Source organism: Mustela putorius, unplaced genomic scaffold, assembly GCF_011764305.1.
Source record: "Mustela putorius furo isolate JIRA1106 unplaced genomic scaffold, ASM1176430v1.1 tig00004007_pilon_pilon_pilon, whole genome shotgun sequence".
Lineage (NCBI taxonomy): Eukaryota > Metazoa > Chordata > Mammalia > Carnivora > Mustelidae > Mustela > Mustela putorius.
The window spans coordinates 13,946,174-13,971,650 of NW_025422145.1; the positions used below are offsets into that span (position 1 = coordinate 13,946,174).

General features: G+C 62.7%; 3 protein-coding genes across 23 annotated transcripts in view; 1 reads left to right on the forward strand and 2 right to left on the reverse strand.

Annotated features, from left to right (window-relative positions):
- TSC2 (TSC complex subunit 2) overlaps nt 1-6,971 on the reverse strand; it is a 32,208-nt gene extending 25,237 nt beyond the window's left edge. For 3 of the 9 annotated variants that reach the window (XM_013055236.2, XM_013055234.2, XM_004750707.3), the window contains exons 1-8: nt 6,820-6,970; nt 6,154-6,320; nt 5,036-5,122; nt 3,485-3,595; nt 2,315-2,459; nt 1,240-1,357; nt 788-836; nt 268-393 (exon numbers count right to left, since the gene is read on the reverse strand). In XM_013055236.2, the coding sequence (XP_012910690.2) occupies nt 268-393; nt 788-836; nt 1,240-1,357; nt 2,315-2,459; nt 3,485-3,595; nt 5,036-5,122; nt 6,154-6,291 (774 nt within the window). In that variant the 5' untranslated portion in view covers nt 6,292-6,320; nt 6,820-6,970. Of the gene's footprint in view, nt 1-267; nt 394-787; nt 837-1,239; nt 1,358-2,314; nt 2,460-3,484; nt 3,596-5,035; nt 5,123-6,153; nt 6,321-6,819 lie in introns of all 9 variants that reach the window. The other 6 variants (XM_013055237.2, XM_004750710.3, XM_004750709.3 and 3 more) reach the window with 3 other exon arrangements.
- A 54-nt stretch (nt 6,972-7,025) lies between these two features.
- On the forward strand, nt 7,026-12,359 carry NTHL1 (nth like DNA glycosylase 1). Of its 8 annotated transcripts, none has more exons than XM_004750730.3 (6): nt 7,026-7,185; nt 8,146-8,384; nt 8,818-8,988; nt 9,881-10,040; nt 11,960-12,065; nt 12,135-12,359. In XM_004750730.3, exons 1-6 carry the CDS (start codon nt 7,041-7,043, stop codon nt 12,265-12,267), a joined length of 954 nt encoding a protein of 317 aa, XP_004750787.3. In that variant the 5' UTR covers nt 7,026-7,040; the 3' UTR covers nt 12,268-12,359. The 8 variants fall into 8 exon arrangements, with proteins under 8 accessions (XP_004750787.3, XP_044928199.1, XP_044928200.1 ...); XM_045072265.1 differs by having other exon boundaries at nt 7,035-7,185; nt 11,885-12,065; XM_045072267.1 differs by having other exon boundaries at nt 7,035-7,185; nt 11,982-12,065.
- Nucleotides 12,360-13,147: 788 nt separating this feature from the next.
- Nucleotides 13,148-24,949, reverse strand: SLC9A3R2 (SLC9A3 regulator 2). Of its 6 annotated transcripts, XM_045072261.1 has the most exons (7): nt 24,622-24,855; nt 21,968-22,168; nt 16,586-16,763; nt 15,140-15,295; nt 15,019-15,062; nt 14,427-14,489; nt 13,148-14,172 (listed from the first exon to the last, which is right to left on the reverse strand). In XM_045072261.1, the coding sequence occupies exons 1-7, from the start codon at nt 24,832-24,834 to the stop codon at nt 14,014-14,016; spliced, it is 1,014 nt and encodes a 337-aa protein (XP_044928196.1). In that variant the 5' UTR covers nt 24,835-24,855; the 3' UTR covers nt 13,148-14,013. The 6 variants fall into 6 exon arrangements, with proteins under 6 accessions (XP_044928196.1, XP_044928197.1, XP_044928194.1 ...); XM_045072262.1 differs by lacking the exon at nt 14,427-14,489 and having other exon boundaries at nt 24,622-24,949; XM_045072259.1 differs by lacking the exon at nt 24,622-24,855 and having other exon boundaries at nt 21,968-22,501.
- Between the last annotated feature and the right edge of the window lie 528 nt (nt 24,950-25,477).

Below are 25,477 nucleotides of genomic sequence, written 5' to 3' on the forward strand. Positions count from 1 at the left end.
CCGGGGGCCAGCCTTGCGCAGACAGCACTCTGAAGCCCTCCGCGTCCAGCCGCGTCTCTGCCGCCTCCTCCCAAACACAGAGGCAACAGCGTTTTCAAACTACTACTAAAACCCTGGCCTCGGCTCAGAGCCCAGAAAAATGCTACTGGATTCCCCTCAGTAGGGCAGACAGCCGTTCACTGAACACAGCACAGCCCTTGTCCTGTCCACATGCCTGGCCTCCACCTTCATCTGGGGAAGCCCCTCCAGAACAGTTCAGAACCCCACCTTCCAGCAAGGCTCACAGAGCTCCTTGACATTGATGGTGCGGCAGAGAGTGACGATGAACAGCGGGAGGCTCTCGGCCGGCAGGCAGTTGTAGCAGACCACGGCGTCCAGCACCTGCAGGGACACCTGGGGAGAGGGACACAGGTCACGCCGGCCCCCCCTCCCACCCACAGGGATGTGCCCCACCCCCAGCCTCATTCCCACCCTCCTTTGGTCAGTGACAGGCACCCCTCCCCACTGCCAAAGCAGCCTTCCTGGGAAGGAGAGTGAGGGAGCATCACGGTCGTGGTGGGTTGCCCCATCTGGAACTACGACCCCACGACGGAGGTCATCCAACCAAACACGCTCACTTCCTGTGGAGTCCTGAGCACCAGAGAGGCCGAGCAGCTGGCCAGGGCCACGTAAGCAGTGAGGGGCAGTGCAGGGCCCGAGCCCAGAGCTGGGATCCCAAGCACTCTGCCACCCGGCCCGCCCAGAAGGAGGGTAAGAAGACTGTCCCTGGGGGAGAGCAGCTACTGACCTCTATGTCTACGGACGACACCGTCTGGACACACAGCAGGCAGATCATGCTGGCGGAGGAAGCGCAAGGTCAGTGGAAGGACGTCTCCCAGGGGCGGCGCGGCTCTTTCCCACTTTCTGGGGCCTCAACAAATCAGTTAAAACCAAGAACTTGACCCCACGAGGGCTCTACTCCCCCACAAACAGGCAGGTGCCTGCCCTGTGCCAGCCACTGGGCAGCATCAGCAGGACCCAGTCCCTGCCCTCAGGGCTCCCCGTGTATGTGCAAAAAAACGACGGCGCAATTGGTAACAGAGGCGCCGGCTGACGGCGTGCGCCGGTGAAAGCGAAGTGCCCCTGCTCTACAGGCAGGAGCACGCGCGGCCACGCTGTTGCGGCACCTCCAACTAATCGCTGCCTCCAACGGCTGAGGCAGCAGGGCTGAGAGCAGAGGGACGTTAGGGAACTCCTTACTGGACCATCGATGCAATGTACTCATCCAGGTAACAGCTGTTGAACTTGACCAAGTTCACAAGCACCAAGAGGAATTCTGAGGACAGGCCGATGTCCATCCACTGCAGCACGAACCCAGCTGAGGGGGAAGAGGAGGAGGGCAATGTCCGGCCTCCTCCCCCCACATTAGGAAAACACCCTCGGCCCTCCTGCTGCCGTCAGCAAGCCACGCACAGGAGGGCAGGGGCTCGGCCGCAGCCCCAGCAGGTCGGCGCGGCCAACTCTGAAGTTCACCTGACCTGAGCCGCGCTGAGCGGGTCCAGGCTGAGGGGTGGTAGCAGGATTTGTGTCTGATGCTTGGAGCTCGGGGCCCCGAGGCTGACCTGCACCAGCAGTACCGAGCGCTTGTCCAGGAGGCAGATTCTTGGCCCTCTACCCCTCCCTGAGACTCTCTCAACAGGGACAAAAGCCACGCTTGGCCACTGGCCAAATCACCTCAGAAAACCTGAGCACGGAAGCCAGGAGCACCTGTCCTGGAGACAGAATGTCAGCTGGGACCCATCTCCAGGCCCCCGCCAGCTGATTTCTTCCTCCTCCTCCCGCCCCTCCCCACCGTGGTGACCCAAAACCTCACTCCATCAGGACAACAGAGAGGAAGGCCAGCCAAGAGGAAGGCTAGGTCAGGCCCAGGGCACACAGAGGCCCAGCAAGAAGACATGACGAGGCAACCCCAGCCCCCCAGAAACTTCAAGGTACCCTGGATAAAACACGGGCTGACACCCTGGTCAGCAGCGCTGCCTCCCCATGACAAAACGTGGACCCCCTCCTGTCCACCTAGCAGGCCTCACTCCCCAGGGCCTCTGAGCAAACAGGTCTGGAGTGAAGCCCAGCACTGTCCATCTCTAACAAGCTCCCCGGGGGACACAGTGGCTGTCCCAGGCCGTACTCAGGCAAGCAGAAGCTCATGGTGTCGCACCCTCCGCAGGCCATCCCAATCAACAGCAGCACCCCCTCTGTGCCTCAGCAGCCTTCTGGCATTCGGAGTCCAACAGGACCCCCCAAGCCCGAGAAACCCGGCACCCGATGCGGCACCCACCCAGTTCTTCTTCCAAGTAGGTGATGTGTCTCCCGTTGTCCGTGAGGGCCTTGAACACTTCCAGTCTCTCGTGGAGGTCTTCATTGGAAGGGTAATCCTTGATGACCTTGAAGAAGAGGGCTCTGAGCACGCCCAGGTGGTCCCCCTGAAAACAGAAGCACAGGCTCAGCTGTCCTGCCAGGACCTCTGCCGGCTGGGTCTCCCGCACAGCCAAAGCTGTCTAAGTAGAGGGGGCTGGAGAACTCCTGACCCTGGGACCCCTTCTCCTTCCCAAAGGCACTGGCTGTAAACGACCAACTGGGCACATCGGAGCCGCTCCAGATCGGAGCCGCTCCAGACTGGCACGCATGTGTGCACGTGTCTGTGCACGAGCTGTGGGCACACAGCAGGGGACAACACAGTTCCAGCCCTCCTGGGGCTCATAGCCCAGAAGCGTGTCTGCGCATGATAAAAACAGTCTGACCAGGGGGCACCTGGGTGGCTCAGTGGATTAAAGCCTCTGCCTTCAGCTTGGGTCATGATCCCAGAGTCCTGGGATGGAGCCCCGCATCAGGCTCTCTGCTCAGCAGGGAGCCTGCTTCCTCCTCTCTCTCTGCCTGCCTCTCTGCCTACTTGTGATCTCTGTCTGTCAAATAAATAAATACAAATCTTTAAAAAAAAAAAAAAGTCTGACCACTCTGAAAGGGGACAAGCGTTTCCACGCAGCAGGGGTGTGCAGGGCTGGGGGAAATGCACAGCAGGGAAGCAAGCCCTCCAGGCAGGAATGCAGAGGCTGTGGGTTCTAGGAGAAGCCAGGAGCACAGGGAGCCATGGGCAGAGGCCCAGGCCGGCAGGAGGAGGGCAGCAGCAGGCCACCAATCTCTCAAAGTGGGCACATCCCTTTCATTCTGCAGCCTCATTGACACCCCAAAACATTCCAGAGGAGGAGGGAACAATAGCCACCCCCATTCTCCAGGAGAGGAGGCGGAGGACCAGGGGCTCACCAGGGTCCCCCGGGGTTCAAGAGGCTGGGGTGCCCACTCGGGCTGTCAGGCTGCAGAGAGCTGGTGCCGGGGCCCTCACCAAAGGCCAAAGCCCACGGGTGGCACAGTGAAAGAAGTCCACGGCCACCCGAAGTCACACCCCACACCCAGCCCAGGTCCACCCGCACGCAGACCCGCCACCCATTACCTGCCCCTGCACAATGGCCTTCAGCAGAGCCAGCACCGCGTGCCGGGCCTCCGGGGGCCGCTCTGGCTGCAGCAGGTCCGCCACGGCCTTCCACAGCGCCTCCACCGCGTGCTGCCGCCAGCAAAGAGGGACCACGGTTAGAGGGTACCGTCCCCCTCCACTCAAGGCTCAGAACCACGAGCAAAGGACAGAGCAGGACAGTTCTTTTGACTCGGAACTCACTCCTCTGAAGCCCACACGTTGTGTACCCTCACAACCAAGTGACCTGGAGGCTGCTGGGGGCCCTGCCGTGGGCTACTGTGAACCACAAACACGCACAGGCTCTGGCCACAGCCTGGCGGGGAAGGAGGAAAGCAGCAGGCCGGGGGCCCCCCGGGATCGGTCAGAAGTCCCCCTTTAGAGCGTGCTCACACTCCAGTGAAGAAAGCCACTGAAAGAATCTGAAGACCAGGCAGGCCTGGGTCTACAGGGTGACCCAGAAATCCCACTCCCCTGGCCTCTCTGTACCAACCAAGGGCCCCTCTCTACCACACACCTGCCCCGCCTGGGCCGCTGTGGGCTTCTGAAATTGCCTCCCGGAGTAGAGGGGTCCTGTCCCCTGCAGCTGCCCAGAATCAGTCTCTCTTGTCACCTCCTCTGCTCCACATTAATCATCCCGGGCTCCCTTCAACCAGGGTCTTCAGACCTTCTCAACCTTTTTTGGGCTCACTTCCCTTGGGAAGGGACTAAAATGTGGTGTCCGACCCACATCATGACCATTTCAGGATGCTCTGGAACTTTCACCTCCTTTATCCTATGCATAACACTCCTAGTGACACAACCGAAGCTACAACAAGATTACACACCAGTCTGGGGGACTCTGCCAGCCTCTCGGGCTTATCTGTCTGTGCACCACAACCCCCTGCTTCCATACCTACAGGAAAACTTTATGGACGCAGAAGACTATTTTCACATTTACCCTCGCTAACGTACAGCCTGCGTGTTTCAGATGACCACCGGATGTTGTGGCGGCCCTCCCCTCCCCCTTAGTAAATCCCAGTCTGCCTGGTCCATGTCTCCTCCCAAGTTGCCCATCCGATCTCCGGGCCAGGCTAGAGCAGAGCCCTGAGGTGCTCTCACGACTACCTCCCACTTTGTGCTTGGGATGCCCGGAGAGAGCCTGCAACCATCTGCCCGAAATAAATGGGCTTATGTCTGTGAGGCTGCTTGATGCCACCAACCAGACACCTCTCCCAAAAAGACACCAGAAATGGCATGCCTTGAGCCACAAAGTTTCCACACGTTCCCTTCCCTTCCCTGAAACATGAAGGCTCAAGTAAGCGTGCATTTCTGCAAGTCCCTATTAAAGCCTTTCTTGGAACTGCCACAAAAACCTTAGTGCCTGTGCTCCCCACCTCCATGTATGAGTGACCCCAAGGGATTATGCCCAGAGAATTCCCAGAAGTTCCCCTAAAAAGGTGTAGAAGTTAGTAGTAGCCCTTAGCGCTCAACCCTGCTCCTCGAAAGAGCCATGTCAGACTTGCGGACAGCAGCCAACTGAGGCAGACCTACCTCTTCAAATTTCTTCGTTTTGGCAACCTCGCAGATCTGCCCTATCACCCGGATGCGATTGTTGATACCACATTCGACACTCAGTTCCTGGCGAGAGATGAAAGCAGCAAAGGGGCCAGGGCTCAGGCAAGGCATCTCCTTAACCACCAGGCACAGACTGCCCGAGAATTCCCACGCTGGAGACCTGCCGCAGCTACTTCTGAAATCAGGGACCACCAGAGTTTACGACTCCATCTCAGTGGGGTGAGAACAGACTACCTCTCTTTTTTTGCGATATTTCTTTTTATTGAGATAAGATTCACATACCAGAATTAGCTGTTTGAACAACTCAAACCTGTACAATTTTGGCATATTCACGACGCCTGCAACCGTGTCCGCTAACTCCCAAATGTTTTCATCACCTAAGAGGAAAACGTCCCACCCACTAGCAGTCACCCCCCTCTCCATCCCCTCAAGCCCCCACAAAGGCTGATCGACTTTCCGTTTCTATGGATTCTCCTATCCTGGACATTTCACAGATGTGGCAGCACTCATTAGGTGGGGCCTCTGTGCCTAGCTCCTTCCATTTAGCAGGCTTCCAGCGTTCGTCCACATCACGGCGTATGTCAACACCTCACTCCTTCTTTTGCCGAATAATAAATACTCCGTTGTACAGAGCTTATCACATTTTGTTTCTCTGTTCCCCCACTGAAGAATATCTTGGTTGTTTCTGAATGGGAAACCTCACACGTGCAGAAACTTGGCATTTTCTAAATCACGGTGCCGGGATGTGGTAGAGCGACTCAAGCACACTCCAGGAAACAAAGACCAATTGCTCCAAGGAGCTCACAAATGACCAGGGTAACACCTGGCTATAACCCTAATCCCCTGCGGACACCAAGCCCGGTATTTTCGCCAAGTAAAGCAGGCTCTCCTGCACAGACACCCCAGTACTACCTCAAGTGTGCTGGACCCAGTGCCCAAGGTCCTGAATTCCTCGACCTAGGACGGAAAGACAGGCTTCCACAGCACTCGGGATGGCAGCAATCCCACCTCCCACAGAACCTGGTGACAGAGGGGACCCAGCCTGCCCAGCACCTCCCAACAGGCTAGAGGAACAGACCAGGCAGCTCACTCACTCTCAGGATGTCGGCTGTGATGATAAACTCCGTCTGCTTGCCCTCTGCAGACCTGGGGTTTGGCCTCGGGGTTCCCAGTCCTAACAGATTCCTGAATTTCTCCTTCAGACCTGAATCTTTGCTTGTCGGCTTGGCCATGGCGGACAGGAACGCACCAGAGGCCGCCTCTACGCCAAGAAAACAGGCGGAGAGCTCAGGGGAAGCTCCCCGCACCTGCCCCGCTGCCGACCTCCGGATGCCCGCCCGGGAAGCCGAGTCTCGGGTGGGCACAAGCCTCCCACAGCTCCTGGGAGGAACTCAAGCACAACCTAGCGGTCCCGGCTAGCAGCGGGCACCGGGTGAGGACGGGGAACGGCGCGCGGCATCCCCGACGCTCGCCTCCGTCTACTCCCCGACGCGGGGAAGGCCTGTCCCGGACGCCCGAAGCAGGGGGCACCCAAGGCACCCGATCCGTCTTAAAACCCAAGAGGACTGGCGGCTCCAGGCTCAGGCTGCGGTGGGCGCAGCCGAAGGCCCGGGCCGCGAGACTGCGGGGTCCGCCCCCGCCACCTCTGCGCGGAGCAGCACCCTCCCTCCCCGACGCGGCCGCCTGGCCCTGCCCCATCGCGGCCGGGCTAAGGGTGGGCAGGGCCAGCGTCAGCGGCCTGGAGGCCGCGAGCCACTCACCCGGGACCGGGCGCCGGGCTGTCCCGGCGGGGAGAAATGAGAGCCAGCCGGGACCCACCCCCAGCCCCGAGCCGCCGCCGGAAGCTCGATCTGCACTTCCGGCAGCGCACAGAGCCCGAGCGCCCCTGACGAGCTTGCCGGGAGTCGTAGTTCCCGGCAGCTCTCGGGCGGAAAGGCGGAGCGAGGATCGAGTCACGTGACGAGCCGCGGGGGCCGCCGGGATGTGTAGTGCACAGAAGTTTGTCATGCGCATGGCTGGCTTGACGATGGTGACCCGAAGCCGGAGCCGGAGCCGGGGCTCGGGGGCCGGGCCGCGGGGGGCTGGGGAGGAGGCCGCGCCGGTGCGGAAGGGAGAGGCGAATGCAGGTAGCCCCGCGCCCGGACCAGGGCATGGGGAGAGAGACAAGGGGAGGAACTGCAAGGGGCTGGGGGCTGGGATTCCGAGTCGCACCCACGTGGGGCTCTGGCTTTCCCCGCTCTTCCTGTTCCAGGACGCAGGGGCAGGGGTCGGGGCGCTCGTACCTCCCCCACCCTCCGCGTCCCGGTAGCCTGTCCCGGGATACTCCACTGGGCGCCAGGCTTTCTGTGGCACACCAGCCTCGTCCTCGTAGCTGCTTCCCGCTCGGAGAGATTGGGCGCCGAGGACACGCCCACCCCGGAGGCGCCGGAGGGTGCCCCTGAGAGTGCCCCTGAGAGGAAACGGGAAAGGGCGTGGTCTTCGTTTTGTTTATCCTGCAGGCCTCCAGGATCCAGGGTGTGCAGGACCCCCGGGGTGAGCGAGACCCACAGGGCCTCAGCAAGAGGACAGTCAGAGGGGCATTCCCACAGGCACCCAGTGAACTTAGGGGTGGTCCGGACAAGGAGATCCACTGTGACAGATGCACGCAAAGGGGAACTGGGGCAAAGGGAGTCAGTAGGGGACAGTCCCAGCTGCTGCGTAGGTACCTTGATGCTGGGATGGAGTTTGGGGTTCGCCATGAATACAAGGAAAAATCAGTGAGGAGTTTTGAACGGAAATGACACAATCTGATTTGGGCCTTGGGAATGTCTCTCTAGGCTGGTGTGGAAACAAGATGGGGGAGGACACCTTGGAGGAGGCCTTGGGGAGAGTCCTCCTGTACTAATGCAGCCTTGGTCAGGAGCCCTCCCCAGGAGACCAGGGGAAAGCTGACCTGCCCCCAGAACACGTGCTGCAGAAGCCAGAGTAGCCCAGCTGCGAAAGATGGTGGATGGTTGTTGAAGGAATGATGGGGGGTGATAGCAGGCAGGGTAGCACCCACACCCACCCTCACCTGTGGCCCCCGCTGAATGGCACTTTTTTTGCAGAAGGAAAGAAAAGTCACGGTCCCGCAAAGCGCCAGCGGAAGACGCAGAAACTGAGTGTCGCCTACGAAGCCTCAGACAATGAGAAAGGGGAAGGTGCCAAACTCCCAGAGGCACCAGGCTGGGAGCCCCCAGACTGGCAGCAGCAGCTGGTGAACATCCGCACCATGAGGAGCGGGAAGGACGCACCTGTGGACCAGCTGGGGGCTGAGCACTGCTATGACCCCAGTGCACCCCCAAAGGTAGGCAAGCGCCCCGTCTGCCTGGTGACTGCCTTCTGGGTAAGACACTTGCTTCCTCTCAGGCCTCTGCAGGGCACAGCCTGACGCCTGGCAGCCCTTGGCTGGAACCTTCCCTGGCAGGTGGCCCCACGAAGGGACAGCGCCTGGGCTGTGTGTGGGATGGGTAGGGTTATCCATGAGGCCACAGCGATCACAATGGCAGGCACCAGCTGTTGAGCGCCAGGTTTGACGCTAAGTGTTGTGGTCATTCATCTCAGCCTCCTAGTGGTCTTTGTGTGACAGGCACTGTCACTGTTCCTGTGTTCCTTATGTATGAGAACACGGTCCGTTGGTCAGGGTAACAGGTGCAGGTGGGAAAGGGTTTGTGGGGGCCCGGCCCACGGTGAACACCCAGGACCTGCCACTACTCTGGCCCCCATCACTGTGCAAACAGGTGCGGAGATACCAGGTGCTGCTGTCCCTGATGCTCTCCAGCCAAACCAAGGACCAGGTGACAGCAGGCGCCATGGAGCGGCTGCGCGCCCGGGGCCTGACGGTGGACAGCATCCTGCAGACGGATGACAGTACGCTGGGCGCGCTCATCTACCCCGTAGGCTTCTGGAGGGTGAGCCCACGGGCCTCAGAAAGACGTCAGGAGGCCAAGGGGAGACTGTAGGGTATGGGAGGCCAGGTGGGGCATCTGAGGTTGTAGGGATCCGACTATGAGTTCCCACTGGAGCCCCCTGCTCGTCTAACCAGCAAACAGGGCCAGGGCTAGGGGGGCCTGCCTCCTTGGCCTTTCCTGTTTGCAGCCCACCCCTTCCTTCCTCCACCTCCCCACCCAGCTGACTGGCGCTTCCCTTCCTCCCTGAGGCTGCCCACCCGCCTTTCCCTTTGTTTACTCCAAGCCTCCCTGGAGTGCGTCACCCCCCTCCCTCTGGAGCCCCCACAGGCCACAGAGCACTGGGTGGTGAGTGGGCGGATCTGTCGAAGACACCCGGGCGGGTGGGGCTGCTTCCCCCTGGCATTGGTGTGGGCTGCAGTTTGTCAAGAGGGTTTTAAATAGCCCTCTCTACTCGGGCGCAGAACGGGAACCACCCAGCTGGCTTGGTGGCTGTCGGGGGAGGCCCAGGCTCCAGCCTTCCTTCCTGAAGGTCCAGGTGCTGCGGAGCCCAGCTCCTGGCATAGCTGGCCTTGCTTAGCCGACCTGGCATCTGAGGGAGTGATGGGACAGGGGACCCGAGCAAGACCCCACACATGTGTCATTGGTCTAGGCAGGTAGAAAGCAGGGGTCCAGGCCTGCACGGGGCCTACCTCAGTCTCCCTGCCGCCCTTGGCTCATTTTCACCTCTTGGGGGGACAGGGGCAAACAGTTGCCTTTGAATGTGTCTTGGACAGGTAACAGGCAGGTCTGGACACCTGTGAGTCTCCATCGGGACTTATCCTCCCAAGTAGGTCTACATCTTCCATCTCCAGAGCTAACCTCCCTCCCACAACCCCCCACCTTCATCTTTCAGAGCAAGGTGAAGTTCATCAAGCAGACCAGTGCCATCTTGCAGCAGCGTTATGGCGGGGACATCCCATCTTCAGTGGCAGAGCTGGTGGCACTGCCGGGCGTTGGGCCCAAGATGGCGCACTTGGCCATGGCGGTGGCCTGGGGCGCCGTGTCTGGCATCGGTGAGTGGCATACGCTGTCAGGGAGGGCAGGGCTGGTCCCATCCCGTGGTCTATGACCCCAGCTCAAGTTCCCTCACCCACAATGTGACCCAGGGAATCAGAAAGATGTTTGCGCACCGAGCTAAGCCTGCCTGGTCTACAGGTGGGTACTGATGCGAGGAGTTTCCGTTTGCTGAGCCCCTGCTGTGCACTGGGCTCTGTGAGAGGCCCTGGGGATGGGTGTAAGGTCCATGCTATGTACAGAGAAAGATGTTGGGCAGGCAACTCCTTACCTCTGAGCTAGAAACACTCTTGGGGGGCGTGTACAGTGCTGTCAGCGCTGGCCCAGGCTAGGGCATCTGGGAGACTTCCTAGAAGGAGATGATAATTCAGCCAAGAGCTGAAGATTTAGGCGGGCTAGTCAGGCTAGGAGGAGGAAGTGCTGTCCAGGCAGAAGGAGCGACGTCCACATGAGGTGGGAGAAGTGGCCAGGAGAAGGAGGCCAGAGAGTAGGCAGATGCGGGAGGCCTGGTAAAGGCAGGGGAACACCAGGGGAGAGGGAGCTGGGGGGAGCCTCTTGTGGAATTCCTTTCCTGACATTGGTGGTGTCCATGAAGACAGACCCTGGGTCAGGCTGCGGCTGCTTCTTCAGGTCTTTGCCCAGACGTCTGGGGCTCCTGAGGCTGCCCAGCTGCGAGCCCGGCCAGCCCAGAAACCTGGCTGGCCACAGCCTCGCTGCATGCCCCTGCCCTGACTCTGGTTACCCCTCCGGAACTCCTGCAGGGGCCAGAGAGGGGGACAGACATCTTCCTAGCACCTCCCCGGCTCCTAAGGCCTGCTCCCTTCTCGGCATTGCATTTGGGGTGGAGGGCAGCTAGGGGCTGAGGGTCCTGACCATGAAGGCTGCAGCCCAGCAGCCCCAGAGACCAGCGATGGGCCAGGCAGGGGCTAGGGCAGAGCCTCCCCCGAGCCCCACCCCCAGCGCCGCCACCACCCCTGATCCGGCAGCCTCCAGCCTCTCAGCAGATACCTGAGCTTATCTGGGCAGCTGTCCTCAGTTGCCCGGGTCTCAGAAGGGGATGGGGGCGCGGCTGGCAGGTCTTTGGGGGAAGGGCCCACCACCCAGGGAACAGGACTTCTGGAGCAGCAGACACACTGGAAGGAGTCCAAATGTCACCCTTTCCGTATGTCTGGGGGCCCTGCCTTTCTGGCTTCTCTGGGAAGGGGCCCATCAATTAGAAAGCCAGAGCAGTCAGTCCCAGCTGGGTGACCAAGAGACAAGACACTTAGCCTCTCTAAGCTTTGGTCCTGGAGCTGGGAAAACGTACAGAGGACTGGTCCACAGGAGGCTCCCATAGTGTGGTGTGGCCCTGGGCTGGGCCTCTGGGGGACAGGCAGCGTGATCATTTCTGTGCTACAGAGGAGGATGCTGAGGCGTGGTGACCCACTAACCTGACCCCCACACCCTCCATCAGCATCTGGGCAGAGACTGAGCATTCTTCCAGACCATCAGGAGCAGGGAAAGAGAGCAGGTGTAGGGCTCAGGTTGTCTTTGGCAAAGTCAGGAGGAGGTAGGGACTACAGCTGGTGGGGAGAAAGGGGACCTGGTGAGCAGGTGACCAGGCCAAGCCCTCGGGTGGCTGGCCAAGGGATGCTGGGACTGTGGCCCAAGGAGAGGACAGCTACAGCTGGCCTGGCCATCCTCCCCACTCTGTCCCTGGCCGTGCCGTGCTGGGTGTGGGCTCTGGGAGCGGCCTGGCACCCACAGCCAACATCGGGGCGAGGAGGCACAGCTCCCTTCACCCCTGCTAGGGGGCCCAAGCCCTTTGACTCGAGCCGCTGCCCTGCCTTCCGTGGCAACCCAGGGTTTGGAGCGGGGAAGCTTGGGCTCCAGGCCTGGGTCTGGCCCCCGCGCCCTGTGATGAGCCAGTCTCCCGCAGCGGTGGACACGCATGTGCACAGAATCGCCAACAGACTCGGGTGGACCAAGACAGCGACCAAGTCCCCGGAGAAGACCCGTGCGGCGCTGGAGGCCTGGCTGCCCCGGTATGGCAGGGTGGGGGCTGGCAGGGCTGCCCTCAGCCTCCCTCCCCCACTGACCTCTCACCTTCACAGGGAGCTTTGGAGTGAGATCAACGGACTGTTGGTGGGCTTTGGCCAGCAGACGTGTCTGCCCGTCCGCCCACGTTGCCACACCTGCCTCAACCGAAGCCTGTGCCCAGCCGCACAGAGCCGCGGCGGGTCGTGAAGCCTGGGCCTGGACGCCGTGCACCAGCCGACCGTGAGCCTTTGCTGGGGGAGCCACAGCCTGTTTCTAATAAAACTTGGGAATTGTTTGCAGCCCGGGTCTGGCCAAGTCTCGCCTCTGGGGCGTGGGGGGCAGGCCGGGAAGCACGTGCGTGCGCTGTGTGTGTGCCCATGCTCGTGTGTCTGAATAGGGCTGGCTGGGAGGCTGACACAGGACGTGACCATCTGGGCTGTGTACGGGGCGGGGTTGCGGGAACCTGGGACAGAAGAGACCGGTCGTGGGAGCCAGCTGCACACAGCTGCTGGGAAGCCCGCTGGAGACCCGGGCCTCCTCCCTCCCGGGCAGCAGGCCGGGAATCCAGGTCTGCACCTCCCCTCTTGCTGAACTGCTCCCTGAGAGTTCTCTGCTCAGAGGCCCCCCTCTGTGTTTACAGAGCCACCTGGCCTGTAGAGTAACACCAGTAGGCCCAGGGCAGGCGTCATAGGGCGCAGGAGACCTGACCTGTGCGTACCTGCCAGGGTCAGGGCGGGGAGGCTGTGCGAGAGCAGAGGCGTTAAGGGTGCAGAAGGCATAGAGAGTGAGGTGCTGGGGGGCAGGGGGAGAGAGAAGCTGGCAAGAGCCCCAAAGAGTGCCAATGAAGGAGGGAGCAGGGCTCCAAGTTACAGGGCAGGGGGCCGTAAGGGTGGGGAGGAAAGTTGGGGGAGAGCGCAGAAGCTGAGCAGGGCCAGGCTGGCAGCCTGGTGGATGGAGTGGGGGCGGCTTAGGAACAGGACTCTGGTTCCAGCCTCTGAGAGCGGGCTCCCAGGCTGCCTCCTTCCTGCCCAGACCACAGCCCCCCACCCTCAAGTGAGGGCTCAGGAAGGACAGAAGCGGCCACGGGTCTGAGGAAGGCCTGTTTATTAGGAGGGCGCGCATGCGCTATGGCTTAGACGGCAGACAGCAATGTCAGTGGGGTTCACGGCCAGGGCCAGGAGGAAAGGGAGGGTGGGCGAGGTCCCTTGGGGGCAGGATCTCCCACAGCCACATTCCCCCTGGACAAGAGGCCTGTCCAGAGGCCACCCTTTTTTGAGGACACAGGGCCTCCATCCTCGGGCCCCTGGAGCCCAGGCCTAGGCTCTAGTGCAGCAGGAACGTGGGGCCCTGGCCTAGTGACCACCCCCAGCAGGGAGGGGGCAGAGGGGCAGCTCCTACAGCCACATGTGGCCTCCGCAGGGTCACACTGAAGCCCCCACAACCACAGCCTGGCCCCCATACGTTTTTCTCTTTCCCTGGAAGTGCCCAGGGCTCCCACTTGGGATGGCTGCTGCTGAGGGTGGGGAGGAAATGGTTTGCAGAGAAAGGTTTGCTTTATTGCAGTGACAGAGAGGCGTCCTGCGGGGGCGGGACTCTGGTAGTAAGTGGAAACATGTGGAGCTGGAGCTCTTTCTTTTTTTGTTTTTGGAAGAAAAGCAAAAACACAAATTCCTTTAAGTCAGCAGGCCCGGGCAGAGCAGCAAGGGCCTGGCCCACGGTCACCACTGCCCCTCCCTGACACTCTCTTCTACCTCGAGAGGGGCCCCCTCTCCCCTATCCAGCACCCAGCAGGTGGGGGGGGGCAGGACGGGGCTCACTGGGGTGCACATTGGTTCCTGGGTGGTGGTGGGACCAGCACAGCTTCTGGGGGTGAGGAAGCACCCCCTCCAGTCCGCTGAGGCTTGGGGGACTCTGGGCGGGGCCCGAGGGTCGTGCAGACAGGCGGGGAGGGGCTCAGAAGTTGCTGAAGATCTCGCGTTTCCGGTTCCAGTCCATCTGTGGCGCCCGCTTGTTGACTCGGGTGGCTCTCGCCTTCTCCTTGGCTTCGGCTGCCGTGGGGCTCAGGTGGAGACCACTCTCCTGAAAGGGGTCCCGCTTCCAGGTGCTGCTGTCCTGGGGTGGGGGGCAGAGCGGACAGGGGGCCAGAGTGAGCCTTGGACCCAAGCCCTCTGTCCCATGATCGCTCCCAGGGAGCTCACGCCCCAGGCCACTGGGCGGGGCTGGGGCAGCGGGCCCAACGGGGCATCCTAGAGGGGATGACCCCACTGCCCAGGCTGTCCGCTATACAAAAGCCCACCCCCGAGGCCTGTGACCGCCCCCCCCTTCGTGTGTGAGCAAAGCAGTGGAGGTGGGCGGGCACTTGCTACCTCAGTGTCCTTGTCTAAGCCAGGCAGGTCACTTCGGGATGAACACGCTGAGCCACCATTGAGCTGGGAAACCAAGGGCAAGGTGTGGCTTCAGGGACCCTGCCCAGGAGCCAGGGGGCCCCCACAGACACACAGGCGCACGCATGCGCACATCAGAGCCACATCTCTTCTTCCGTCCTGCAGCAGGCGCAGAGCACTGTGCTCCAGGCCCAGCCTGGGCAGGATGCAGGACACCCGGCAGTGAGTGGACAGGTGCTGCAGAGAGCTGGAGAGTCGGCTCTGGCCAGCTTACAATAGGGATCACCCCCAAGAGCATCCCCTGGGGGGGAACCCCTTCCCAAGGGGTGACGAAGGGGGACTCCAGGTCGCCGGCCAGTGCTGGGCAGAGGGAATGACAAGGCCAAGAGCCCCATGGGACTGGGGGTGTGGTTGACCTGGGCCAGAACCCACAGGGAGCATGACGTTTAGACTGGGTCTCACTGTCACACCAACACAAGGAGATGTTGAGGTGGGGGACTCAGTCAGGCCTGGGGATCCCTAGAGGTGCCCCTACAGTTTCCTGGGCCCACCTGGTCCATTCCCACCCTCTCACCTGGACAGGGCTGGTCCCGTTGGTGACTGGTGATGGCAGTGGACCTGTGGGGACAGGGTGTCAGGGGCTGCCCAGGCCCCCAGGCTCCACCCCATCCCCAGTTCCCCAGGCAGCAGCCCACCTTCCAGATGCTCCTCAGTAGGCGTGACCCGCAGCCGCTTGAAGTACTCGTCCGTCTCGGGGTCCACCACTAGCAGCCGGGCCTCGTCCTCCCGCGCCTTAATGCTGGCGACCACCTCTGCGTGGCGCAGCCCCTCAATGTTATGCCCGTTCACCTGCCCCCAACAGTGTGGGGTCAGCCCCGCCAGAGGTCAGGCCCCCACAGGCCCCCTCCCCGTGAGCCACCCAGCCAGGTGTGGCATCAAATATTCATTGATATTGTCACCAGCCGTGGCAGCCAGAGGAATGTCAGCTCAAGTTCCCAGCATCTCTCCTCTTCCCAGCAAAGACCTCCCTGCCCAGAAACACGCTTGGGGTGACATGGGCGGAGACATGCTTAAGGGGACACGGGCCCAGACACTTTCTGCAGGACACGGGCCCAGACACACGCTCCTCCAGGGGACACAGGCCCAGACACACACTCTGGCAGACGGGGCCAGACACACGCTCGGGGGGACAGGGGCCCAGACACACACTCGGGGGAACACAGGCCAAGACACACATTCCAGGGGACAGGGGCCCAGACACACACTCTGGGGGACACGAGCCTAGACACACGCTCAAGGGGACACAGGCCCAGACACACGCTCAGGGGGACAGAGGCCCAGACATACGCTCAGGGGAACATAGGCCAAAACACATGCTCTGGGGGACAGGGGCCCAGACACACACTCTGCATGAGGGGCATGGGCCTAGAAATATGATCGGGGGAACACGGTGGAGACACATGCTCGGAGGGACAGAGGCCCAGACACAAGTTCAGGGAGACAGGGACCCAGACACACACTTGGGCGCACACGGGCCAAGACACACGCTCGGGGTGGGGGACATGAGCAGAGACACATGCTCTGGGGGACAAAGGCCCAGACACATGCTTGGGGGGACAGGGGCCCAGGCACACACTCGGGGGCACATGAGCCAAGACACATGCTCAGGGGGACATAGGCCCAGACAGATGCTCGAGGTGGGGGACACGGGACCAGACACACGCTCAGGGGGACAAGAGCCCAGACACACACTCAGGGGAACACAGGCCAAGACAAACGCTCTGGGGGCAGGGGCCCAGACACACGCTCCGGGTGGGGGACACGGGCCCAGATACACATTCTGTATGAGGGGCACAGGCCTAGACACATGACTGGGGGGACATGGGCAGAGACACACGCTCCAGGGGACACGGGCCCAGACAAACGCTCAGGGGGATAGGGGCCGAGACACACACTTGGGGGGACACACCAAAACACATGCTCAGGGGGACACAGGCACAGACACACGCTCCGGGTGGGGGACACGGGCCCAGACATATACTCTGTGTGGGGGTCATGGACCCAGACACACTCTCGGGGCTATCGGGCCCAGACACGCGCTTGGTGACAGCCAACACCCTGAAACCTCCATGACAGGTACTCGATGAGTCTGTCCTGGGCACGGAGGCCAGAGTGAGCGGCCGGCGAGCCTGGGTCCACAGAGCGGATATACTGTCCTGGCCGGGACTTGTCACTGTGCAGGTTGAACCCATACCCTTGCGGGCCCTTCCGTAGGTGGCAGAGCCGAGGGCGTAGCTCCCTCGGGGGCCCACCGACATCCTGCAGGTGCATGAGACCAGGCTGAGTTCTGATCTCCCCCCACCCCCACCCCCGGGGCCCCTGACCCAGCCCCCTGCCAGGCTTTGGCCCCAGAATGCAGCTGCAGTGGAGAAGGGTGAGAGGAACCCCAAATCCACACTCAACATCACGGTCCGCCCAGCAGCCCCAGGTCTCAGGGACAAACACTGTACCCATGTCTAGGGGCCCTGCTGGGCTGCCTGGGGCCGAGCTCCAGCAGCAGGATCTCGAGCAGAACCTCAGTTTCCAAATCTCAAACAGCCTCACATGGGACTAGGGGCTTTACAGGGTGCAAGGGGACCTGCTAATGGGCAGCGCTGAACCCAGGCCAGGGTTCTAGGAACTGCCACTCAGCACAGCGTCCTGGGTGCAACCCCTCCCGCTGCCCTGCCCAAGGGAGAGGCTGACGTTTGTTTTGTTTGTTTTGTGGCCTCTCTCACATTCCAGAGCCAGCTGGAGCCACCGCCACCCCCACAGGGCCCAGGGACAGGGCGCAGGGGCCTGAGCCCAGGGAAGCCAAGTGGGGGACCCGCCGTCCCACCCTCCCAACCCGGACACGGAAGGCCCACGATACCCCAAGCACCCCCCCCGACCACCCATGGCCTTGCCGGGTTTTACCTCTGGCATCCTGCGGTACAGGGCTGTGGGTCAGGGGGCCGTGCGGCTGGGGGCCAGGCCCCAAGACCCCCACCCAGCCAAGGCCTGGGGCCGGGACCACAGTGCCCAGCGGCTGTGGGTGCTCAATTAAACATGGCCGGTGGCCGGAGTGCGCGGGCGGACAGCGGCTCGGGTTTCCGGGGCTGCTCAGGACTCTGGCGTGCATGCAGGGGAGCGTGTGCAGGGTGAGGGTGCTCTCTGGGGCCCCTCCCTGACCCTCCACCTACCTCACCCTCAGGGAAGCTGTCCAGGCCCCAGGCACCTGCCCCTTGCTGCTCAGGCCACCCCCCCAACCACTCCCAGCCTCCGGGCCTCTGAGCTCATTCTTAAACCTCAAATCTGACCCTGAGCCCTTTGGCCTGCCAGTCCACCTGGCTGTGGACCCAAGCGCTTGTTTTCTCACAGGGCAGGTGGAAGGCCCTAGCTCTGGGCCTCCCACTTGTGCAGAACACCCTCTTCCTGCCCAGCCTGCACCCCTCCTCTGGGACCCCTTCCCAGACCCCCAAAGCCTACCCACCCATGTCCTTGGGATCACCACTGCAGGCCACCGCTATCCCCATAACCCCAGGGACTCAAGGGGCAGGACAGCGGCTCCTCGATCCCCCAGGGGTTCCTCTGCTCAACATGGGCTGAAGGGATGGGGGTGAGACCCCCCATGTGCCCCAGGGCCCCCCACCCAGATTCATTCCCTCTCCCAGACACATCTGGAGGCACAGACTAGGAGTCCCCCCCAACCCCCCCACAGCAGTGCCTCTCTGATCCAGGCTGCTGGAGCCCAGGTGCTAAGGCTGACAGGTCAGGAGCAGAGCCACAGCCAGGACCAAGCACACCTGGCAGGTAGACCGGGCCCAGGTGTGAGCGGTACGCGGCCAGAGACCAGACACACAGACACAGGCTCGCAACCCGCTACACGGCGACACACGCGTTCGAGAGGACAGCCCTGGTACTAAGCCCTGCGGCTTCTTCTCACGCCCTCCACAGTGACCTCCCTGGCGGGTCTCTTGAGGTCCCCAAACAGGAAGCAGGACTGGGGGGGCATCCGGGGCCATGAAGCCAGGCTGAAGTCACATCCGGGTTTGGGGCCATCCTGGCCATCCTCCTGCCTCGGCCCAGCACACCCACTGCTCACCGCACCAGCCGAGAGCCTTCTCTGGAAGTCTTGCCCTAATGCTCTCCTGCCTGGCAGCACCCAAGGAGCCCCGTCCCCCACACCCAACCCCCAGGCTGAGAGCTGTGCTGGGGCGGGGGCAGGCTGCGTGGAGAGGCCCGTGCAGCAGTGGGTCAGGAGGGGGCGTGCAGGCTCCGCATCGCTCACATTCCTGCCTCCCTGCCCTGGCTCCGAGCATTTCCTGCCGCCTCCCAGCCAGGCCCTCGGGCTCCCACTGGCTCTCTCCATCAGGCAGCCCCGGAGCTGGACAAGCCTTGGTCTCAAAGCCGAGCAGTGACCAGACAAAGACGCTGGCTTGGGGGTACCCCAGGAGCCGGGCTGTGCCCCCCCAGATGGTGACTCACCAGCCCTGGCAGAGAAAGGCCCCCATTGTTGCTCAAGGTCCAGCCTGCTCACACCAGGGTCACCGGGGCGTCCCCAATCCCCTCTCCTGACCCTGAGGGACATGGGCTAAGCCGGGTTGCTGGGGGTCCTCCTTGCCTACCCTGCCCCCACCCAGGCTGACCTGCGCGAGTCCCCAGGACGGTCTCTGTGGAGAGGCTCCTGGGGCTGGGGCCAGCTGTGTGGCATCCCCAGAGCGGGCCATGGGAGGCAGGAGAGAAGTGGCAGGCACCAAGTGTCCAGCTGAAGTGGCCTAAAGTCTCCAGCCAGCCCAGGCCACCACCCATTTATCCACCTCCCACAGTGGCCCCAGCTCCCCAGGGATGGGTGGGGACGGCGGGGGGCTGAGTCACTTTGGGGAGCAGGGTGGCGGCTGAGTCCCCCTCCCATGCTCAGGCCCCAGCTAGGCACCCCGTACTGGCTAGGTTTCAGTCCCAAGAAAGGAAGGAAGGAAGCTGCTGGGAGGCCCTGCCCTGCCCCCAGGACCCGGGGCTGGGGGGACAGGGAGGCCAGGGAGGGGTCCCCGGCGCCACAGCAGGAGACAGTCCTGCTGAGGCTCCCAGGGCTCTCCCACAGGCACGAGGGCCCCCATACTAGGCGGCGAGCCCCCACAGGACTCCCACTCACGTGTACCCAAGGACCTGTGGAACCGGGGTGGGGGCCCAGCTCTGTCCCTACCTCCATGGCCCCGGCATCACAGCCTGCCCCGTCTGTGCGGGGGCTGTCCCCTGTTGTCACTGTCAGGATCAGCTGCGCTGCAGCTGGCCTGGCTGAGTCACCACTGACTAGGACCCCACAGCACCCCCATGGGAGGGCCTGCCCCCTCAGTGCCCTCCCCAGCCCCACTTCCCCCAGCCCTGCCGGGATGGGGGACAAGGAACAGAGAGGCCAGGAGTAACTCGAGGGGCCCTGACTCCCAGCTTGGCCCTTATGAATGAATGGTGGGACGCTTCATTCTGCACCGGAGCCCAAGCCGTCCATCCCACCCGGCCATCCTGCCTGCGGGCACCCCCTCCCAGGCACCCTGACCGCCCGTCGGTTTGGGGAGGTCAGCCAAGGCCCGGCTCTTCCTCCAGACCCTCTGAACTCAGCCTGTTAGACAGCAGGTCTCTGGCCGGGAGGGAGGGCTTGACCCTGTCCTCTGGGCCTCCCCTGCAAGCCCCATCCCCAGGCCAGCCCCCACCACAGAGCCCTGCTAGTCAGGCCCCACTTTGTTCCTCTAAAAATACGCCCAGAGGAAGCCCCCTCCTAAGGCTTCCTGCGGCTCCCAGAGCCTGAAATAGCAGAGGGGGAAGGTCCCACCCAAGGACAAGGTGCCTCAGCACCCCACCCTACAGATAAGCCCCAGGGCGGATTTTTCCACAGGAAGGTGAACTCAGCGTTTGTGTCTAAATCAATGGACAAATGCCTGGAGGGGAGGGGCGCTTCCTCTGGGAGGTAAGACGCTCCTGAAGGAGAGGGGCTCCAGCCTGCTGGCCGGCTGGGGAGGCAGACCAGCCTGCACATCAGCCCAGGACTCCCTGAAACCCCACAGCCGACTTGGATGCCCCCTACTTGGGCCCCCCGACCATCCCCGCTGGGCTCTGGAGCCCAAGGAACAAAAAGCATCCTCAGGGTTCAGACCCAGGCCTGTGCCTAGGCTGGCTTCCCGCCTGAAATGCCGTCTCCCCCAGAGACCCGGGCACAGCCAGCTCATGCTGGAGACTCACACACCCGGAAACTTCAGCTCTCACACCTTCACCGGCATGAGGCCAGTGGGTCTCAAAGTAGGATCTGGGGAAACCACTGGGATTGAATTTCTTTAAAGAGATTTAAAAAAAAAAAAAAAAAAAAAAAAAGGCGCCTGGGTGGCTCAGTCTCTTGAGCGTCTCTGCCTTCGGCTTGGATCATGATCCTGGGGTCCCAGGATCGAGCCCCATGTGGGGCTCCCTGCTCACTGGGGAGCCTGCTTCTCCCTCTCCTACTCACCCTGCTTGTGCGCTCTCTCACTCTCTCTCTGTCAAACAAACAAGATCTTTTTGAAAAAAAAGCAAAATGGGCATGAGAAACGGTGCCATGGGGTTTTAAGAGCATAGAATGATCAGGGCACCTGGGTGGTTTGCGTTCAGGGTCATGAACTCATGAGTCGTGAGATCAAGTCCAATGTCGAGACCGGGATCAGGCTCCACACTCAGTGGGGAGACTGGCTGGGGATCCTCTCCCTCTACCCCTCCTACTGCTCTCTCTCTCCCACCCCCCACCTTTCTCTCAAAGAAAGGGAAAAAAAAATAAGATCTTTAAAAAAAAGAGAGAGCGAGAGAGCGCGCAGAACAGAGTCACGCTCCTCTTGGCCCCCCTAAAGTAGGACCCCCCCAAGTCCTGCCAAACAGAAGTCAGTAGAACAGCAGCCCCCCACACATACACATCTTCTAGCTCTCTGGCCTGGAGCAGATGCAAGAAGGAAAAAGCACCCCAATCGCTGTAGACCCCAAACTGAGGACCCAGCTTAGACAGTGTCCCCGGCTGTCCCCAACCATGCACTGCCCACAGAGGAGGACCAGGCCCTACCTCCCAAGGCCTTCCCAGCACAAGCAGGCTCCTTAGACAAGCAGACACCTGACATGAACACAGAGCCAGCCGCAATCTGATCCGTCCCTGGACCTCCCAGCAGACCCTTGCCAGTTCCGTCAGCCACTAGGCTGGGCTCGTCAGAGAGACCTTTCCGAGGCCAGGAAGCTCTGATGGGTATCCTGGGGAAGAGGGCCAGAGACAGGGGGCCAGGGACCAAGGTCACGCTCCCCCGGGCCCACCTGGCTCAGAACACAGGCTGAGGGCAGAAAGAGTGGCCCCAAGTAGGCAAGACGGTAGTCACCAGTTGCCCCAAGAGGCAGAGGGGATGGAGACTTCTGGAGGTGAGCAAGGGGGAGACTGGCTGCCATCAAGCGGCAGACACGCAGTTGTGGGAGAAGTCGGGGCTCCCCCGCGCGCAAGCCCGCCGTACCTTCTGGCCAGCCTCAGAGCCCAGGCTGCTTGCACGTGCCCAGTCCGGTTTTGGCTCCCAGGGGTCGTGGGCGGGTGGAAGCCCTCGATGCGCCATCTCCTCGGTGCAGGTCAGCTGCCGCCGGCGGAGCTCCTCGTCTGTCTCCTTGTCCACCACCAGCAGCCGAGTCTGCCCTTCCACAGCCTTGATCCTCTGCACCACCTGGGCCAGGCAGGTTGGGGGGAGCAGGTCAGCAGTCGGCACTCTGAGCAGCACATGGACAGCGGCGCCACCCAGGGCTGGCCCTGGCTGGTGGGCAGGCAGCTGGCCTACCAGGGATGGGTGGCTGGACTGAGAGGCCCGCCGGCTCCGCCCCCCACCCCCAGGGCCCCTGGCAGCTCCCTCCCTCTTTACCCAGCACTCCTGATTCGGGGCTGTGAGGGCTACAGGGTCACTGGGGAGCCTCGCCTGGCCCGGGTCTGGTCCAGGAGGGGCTGGGAAGCTGGGTGAAGCAGTCAGGCGGTCTGGAAGGCGGTACATGGCTAAGACTGGGGTTTTTAGGGTGTGCGTGTGTGCACGGATGTGTGGGAAGGCGTGCATCCAGGGTCTATCTTTCGGTCTGGGGTTGCGGGAACAAGGGCTCTCCCTAGGTCCCCGTCTGGGGATCTGCGGCCACTGCTGTTCTCAGTAGTGGAGCATGGATGTCGAAACCCCTGCTTCTGAGCTCTCCATTTGCCTCCAGACAGGACCCTGACCCCCTGTTCCTGCCGGATCTGCAGAGACGGGAAGGCCTGGTTCCCGAGGCAAGGAACCTGCTGGGCACCCACACACAGCCTGGGAAGCAGGGCTCAGAGCCAATAGATAGAGGCCCCCTGTGGGACAAGCGTGGCATTGGGAGCACTGGCGTACCTATGCAGGTGTCTGTCAAGTGTCCAGAGCACGTGCTGGGCCATGGAGTGTGCATGTCGGGGTGTGGTGTGCAGGGAGAAGGAGCGGTCAGTGCCCCCTGGGCATCGGGGTAGGAAGGACAAGACCTCCACCCCAAGTGTTGGGGGAAGGCAGAGAGGGCCCTCATCAGCTGCTCAGAAGAAGCTGTCAACAGATAGGAGGGTGTGAACCAGGCCCATCTTCCCCAGGCCCTCCTCTGTCCCCTCCTCTCTCCTGGTGAGAGCCACTGGAGGACCCCAGCACGCTGCGGCTTCCTGACTGTGGGACTCAACCTAGACGCTTGATATCCTCAAACATCAGCTTCCTTATCTGGAGAATGGGAGCTGTGACTACACCTGCTCCCTCCTGGGCCAGCATGGTTCTGCGCGAGAGCTACAGAGACCAGCACCTGGGAGCCTGGAAGAAGCAGGTGCTCTGGGGCTAGGGCTGGCAGTGACGGTTAACCCAAAGCCAGGTGACACTGTGCCAGCCCCTCCCTGTGGTCTGCCGAGCCCAGATCTCCGGCCCACCCCCACCCTCCTTCAGCAAACAGCTTTATCCAGCTGAAACTCTGGGTGCAGGACAGAAGGTAGGCAGACGGACAGACAGGCAGGGGCCTCAGGGGTAGAAGCAGGAGTTCAGCTGCTGGTGCAGCCAAGAACCAATTTACTAATCTCCAGGCCCCAGGGCTGGCCACGCAGACGGGTCACAGACTCACAGGGGCTGGGGAGGACACTAAGAACCCTGAGCAGAAGGGGTGGAGGGAGCTGGACTGACGCCAGCCGAGTCCCTGGCCAGTGGGAGATAGAGTCCCCAGGGAGCAGAACCTGCCAGAACAGACCCTGCCCTCCTTCTGGCCCTCATCCCCAGTGGCAGGAGACAGGGGGCCGAGGCAGCGGCTCCTGCAGGGCCGGGCGGCCTCCAACGAGGACGTGTTGCCACCAGCAGCGACTCTAAGGGACCCAGAAGCCATCAGCCAAAACACACATTAGTACACTGACCTGCCAACACACACTAACTATTACACCCAGCCAGGCAGGCAGACCCACAGGCCCGGACACACACACACACACACACACACACACTCCGGACTGCAGATCTGTGCACGCACACACACCTAGAGGTGCACATTCACACGTACAGTGCAGCACGTGCACATGCACACACACTCGCTGACACACACACATACAGGTGTGCCCCCACTGGGATACCCCTCAGGTACCCCCGGGGGGGCTGACGTGGTCACACGTGCGTGACCCCCAGAGGGACGTGTACACACACACATACCCAGCTGTGTACACAAGCACGTGTTTACACTCACAGACAAGCACTCAGGCCCCCCCCAGGCATGGAGACCCCCCAGGGTGACTGACGCCTGCACTCCTTGCACACTGAGGCCCGAAGGAGACTCCAGTGCTGGGGCCCAGGGTCCTGAGCCGCACTGCGGGCCCCTCCCTGCCAGGATGCCCCCTCCCCGGCGCAGGAGCCAGCTGGCTGAAGCGGAGAGGGGAGCAAGGAGGCCGGTGGCCGCTGCCTCCGTGGCCACGTCCGCCACCTCGTAGCGGGAACCCACGCAGGCCCTCGTGCGACCCCCTCCCGCCCCGGGCAGGGCGCCGAGGCCTGGGCGCACGCAGCGCCCGAGGCCGTGGTCGTTGGCGCCCAGCGCGAGGGAGCGCGAGGCGGGGAGGCGCTCCCCGGGGAGGGGGCCCGGCGGGGCGGCGGGCGGGGGGCGGGGCGTGGGCACCCACCTGGTGGTGCGTCTCGCCCTCCACGTTGACGCCGTTGACCTCGACCAGCCGATCCCCGGCGCGCAGCGCGGCCGCCTCGGCGGGGGAGCCCGGCTCCACGCGCCGGATGAACTGCCCGCGGCGGCCCTTCTCGCCGTGCAGGTGGAAGCCGTAGCCCTGCTCGCCGCGCACCAGGCGGCACAGGCGCGGCCGCAGCGGCTCCGGGGCGGCCATGGCGGCGGCTGCCCACCGGCCGACCACCGGCCGGCCACGGCGCTGACGCCTGCCGCGGCAGGCAGGGGCGCGGGGGGCGAGAGCGGAGGCGGCGGCGGCGGCGGCGGCGGTGTTGGGGACCCGGCGGCGCCCTCGGCTGCTCCCGCTCGGCTCCCGTCGCCTCGGGCTCGGGCTCGGGCTCCGGCTGCGGCGCCGCCCCCGCCCCCGCCCCTTCCCCGCCTCCTCGGTGGGGCCGCCCCCGCCCCGAGTCTCGGCGGGTCCTGGCTGCGGCCGGCCTTGGCACCCTGCCAGTCCCGGGGGCGGAGGAGTCCGCAGGGCTTTGGGACCCCCTCTGTCTCGCCCGGACTCTGGGCAGCCTCCCTGGCGCCAGCGCCTTTGCCTCCTAGTCCAAGAACATTTATTGAGCACCTACTGTATGCATTCGTGACACGGAAGCGGGCTCTTGACGTGGGAAAGGAGTGGAGAAGGGGTCCTCAGGCCGAACAAATCCACATGGGGGCGGAGGATAAGAACAACGGCCACAGCTCTGTCCTCCATCCTCAGGAACACACCCTCCCTTGCCCCGTCAATGTCTCTGTCTGGGGATCTGTCCTACACCCAGAGCTGCCCTAGACCAGCGTTGTCCCAAGATGGTCCAGGAGGC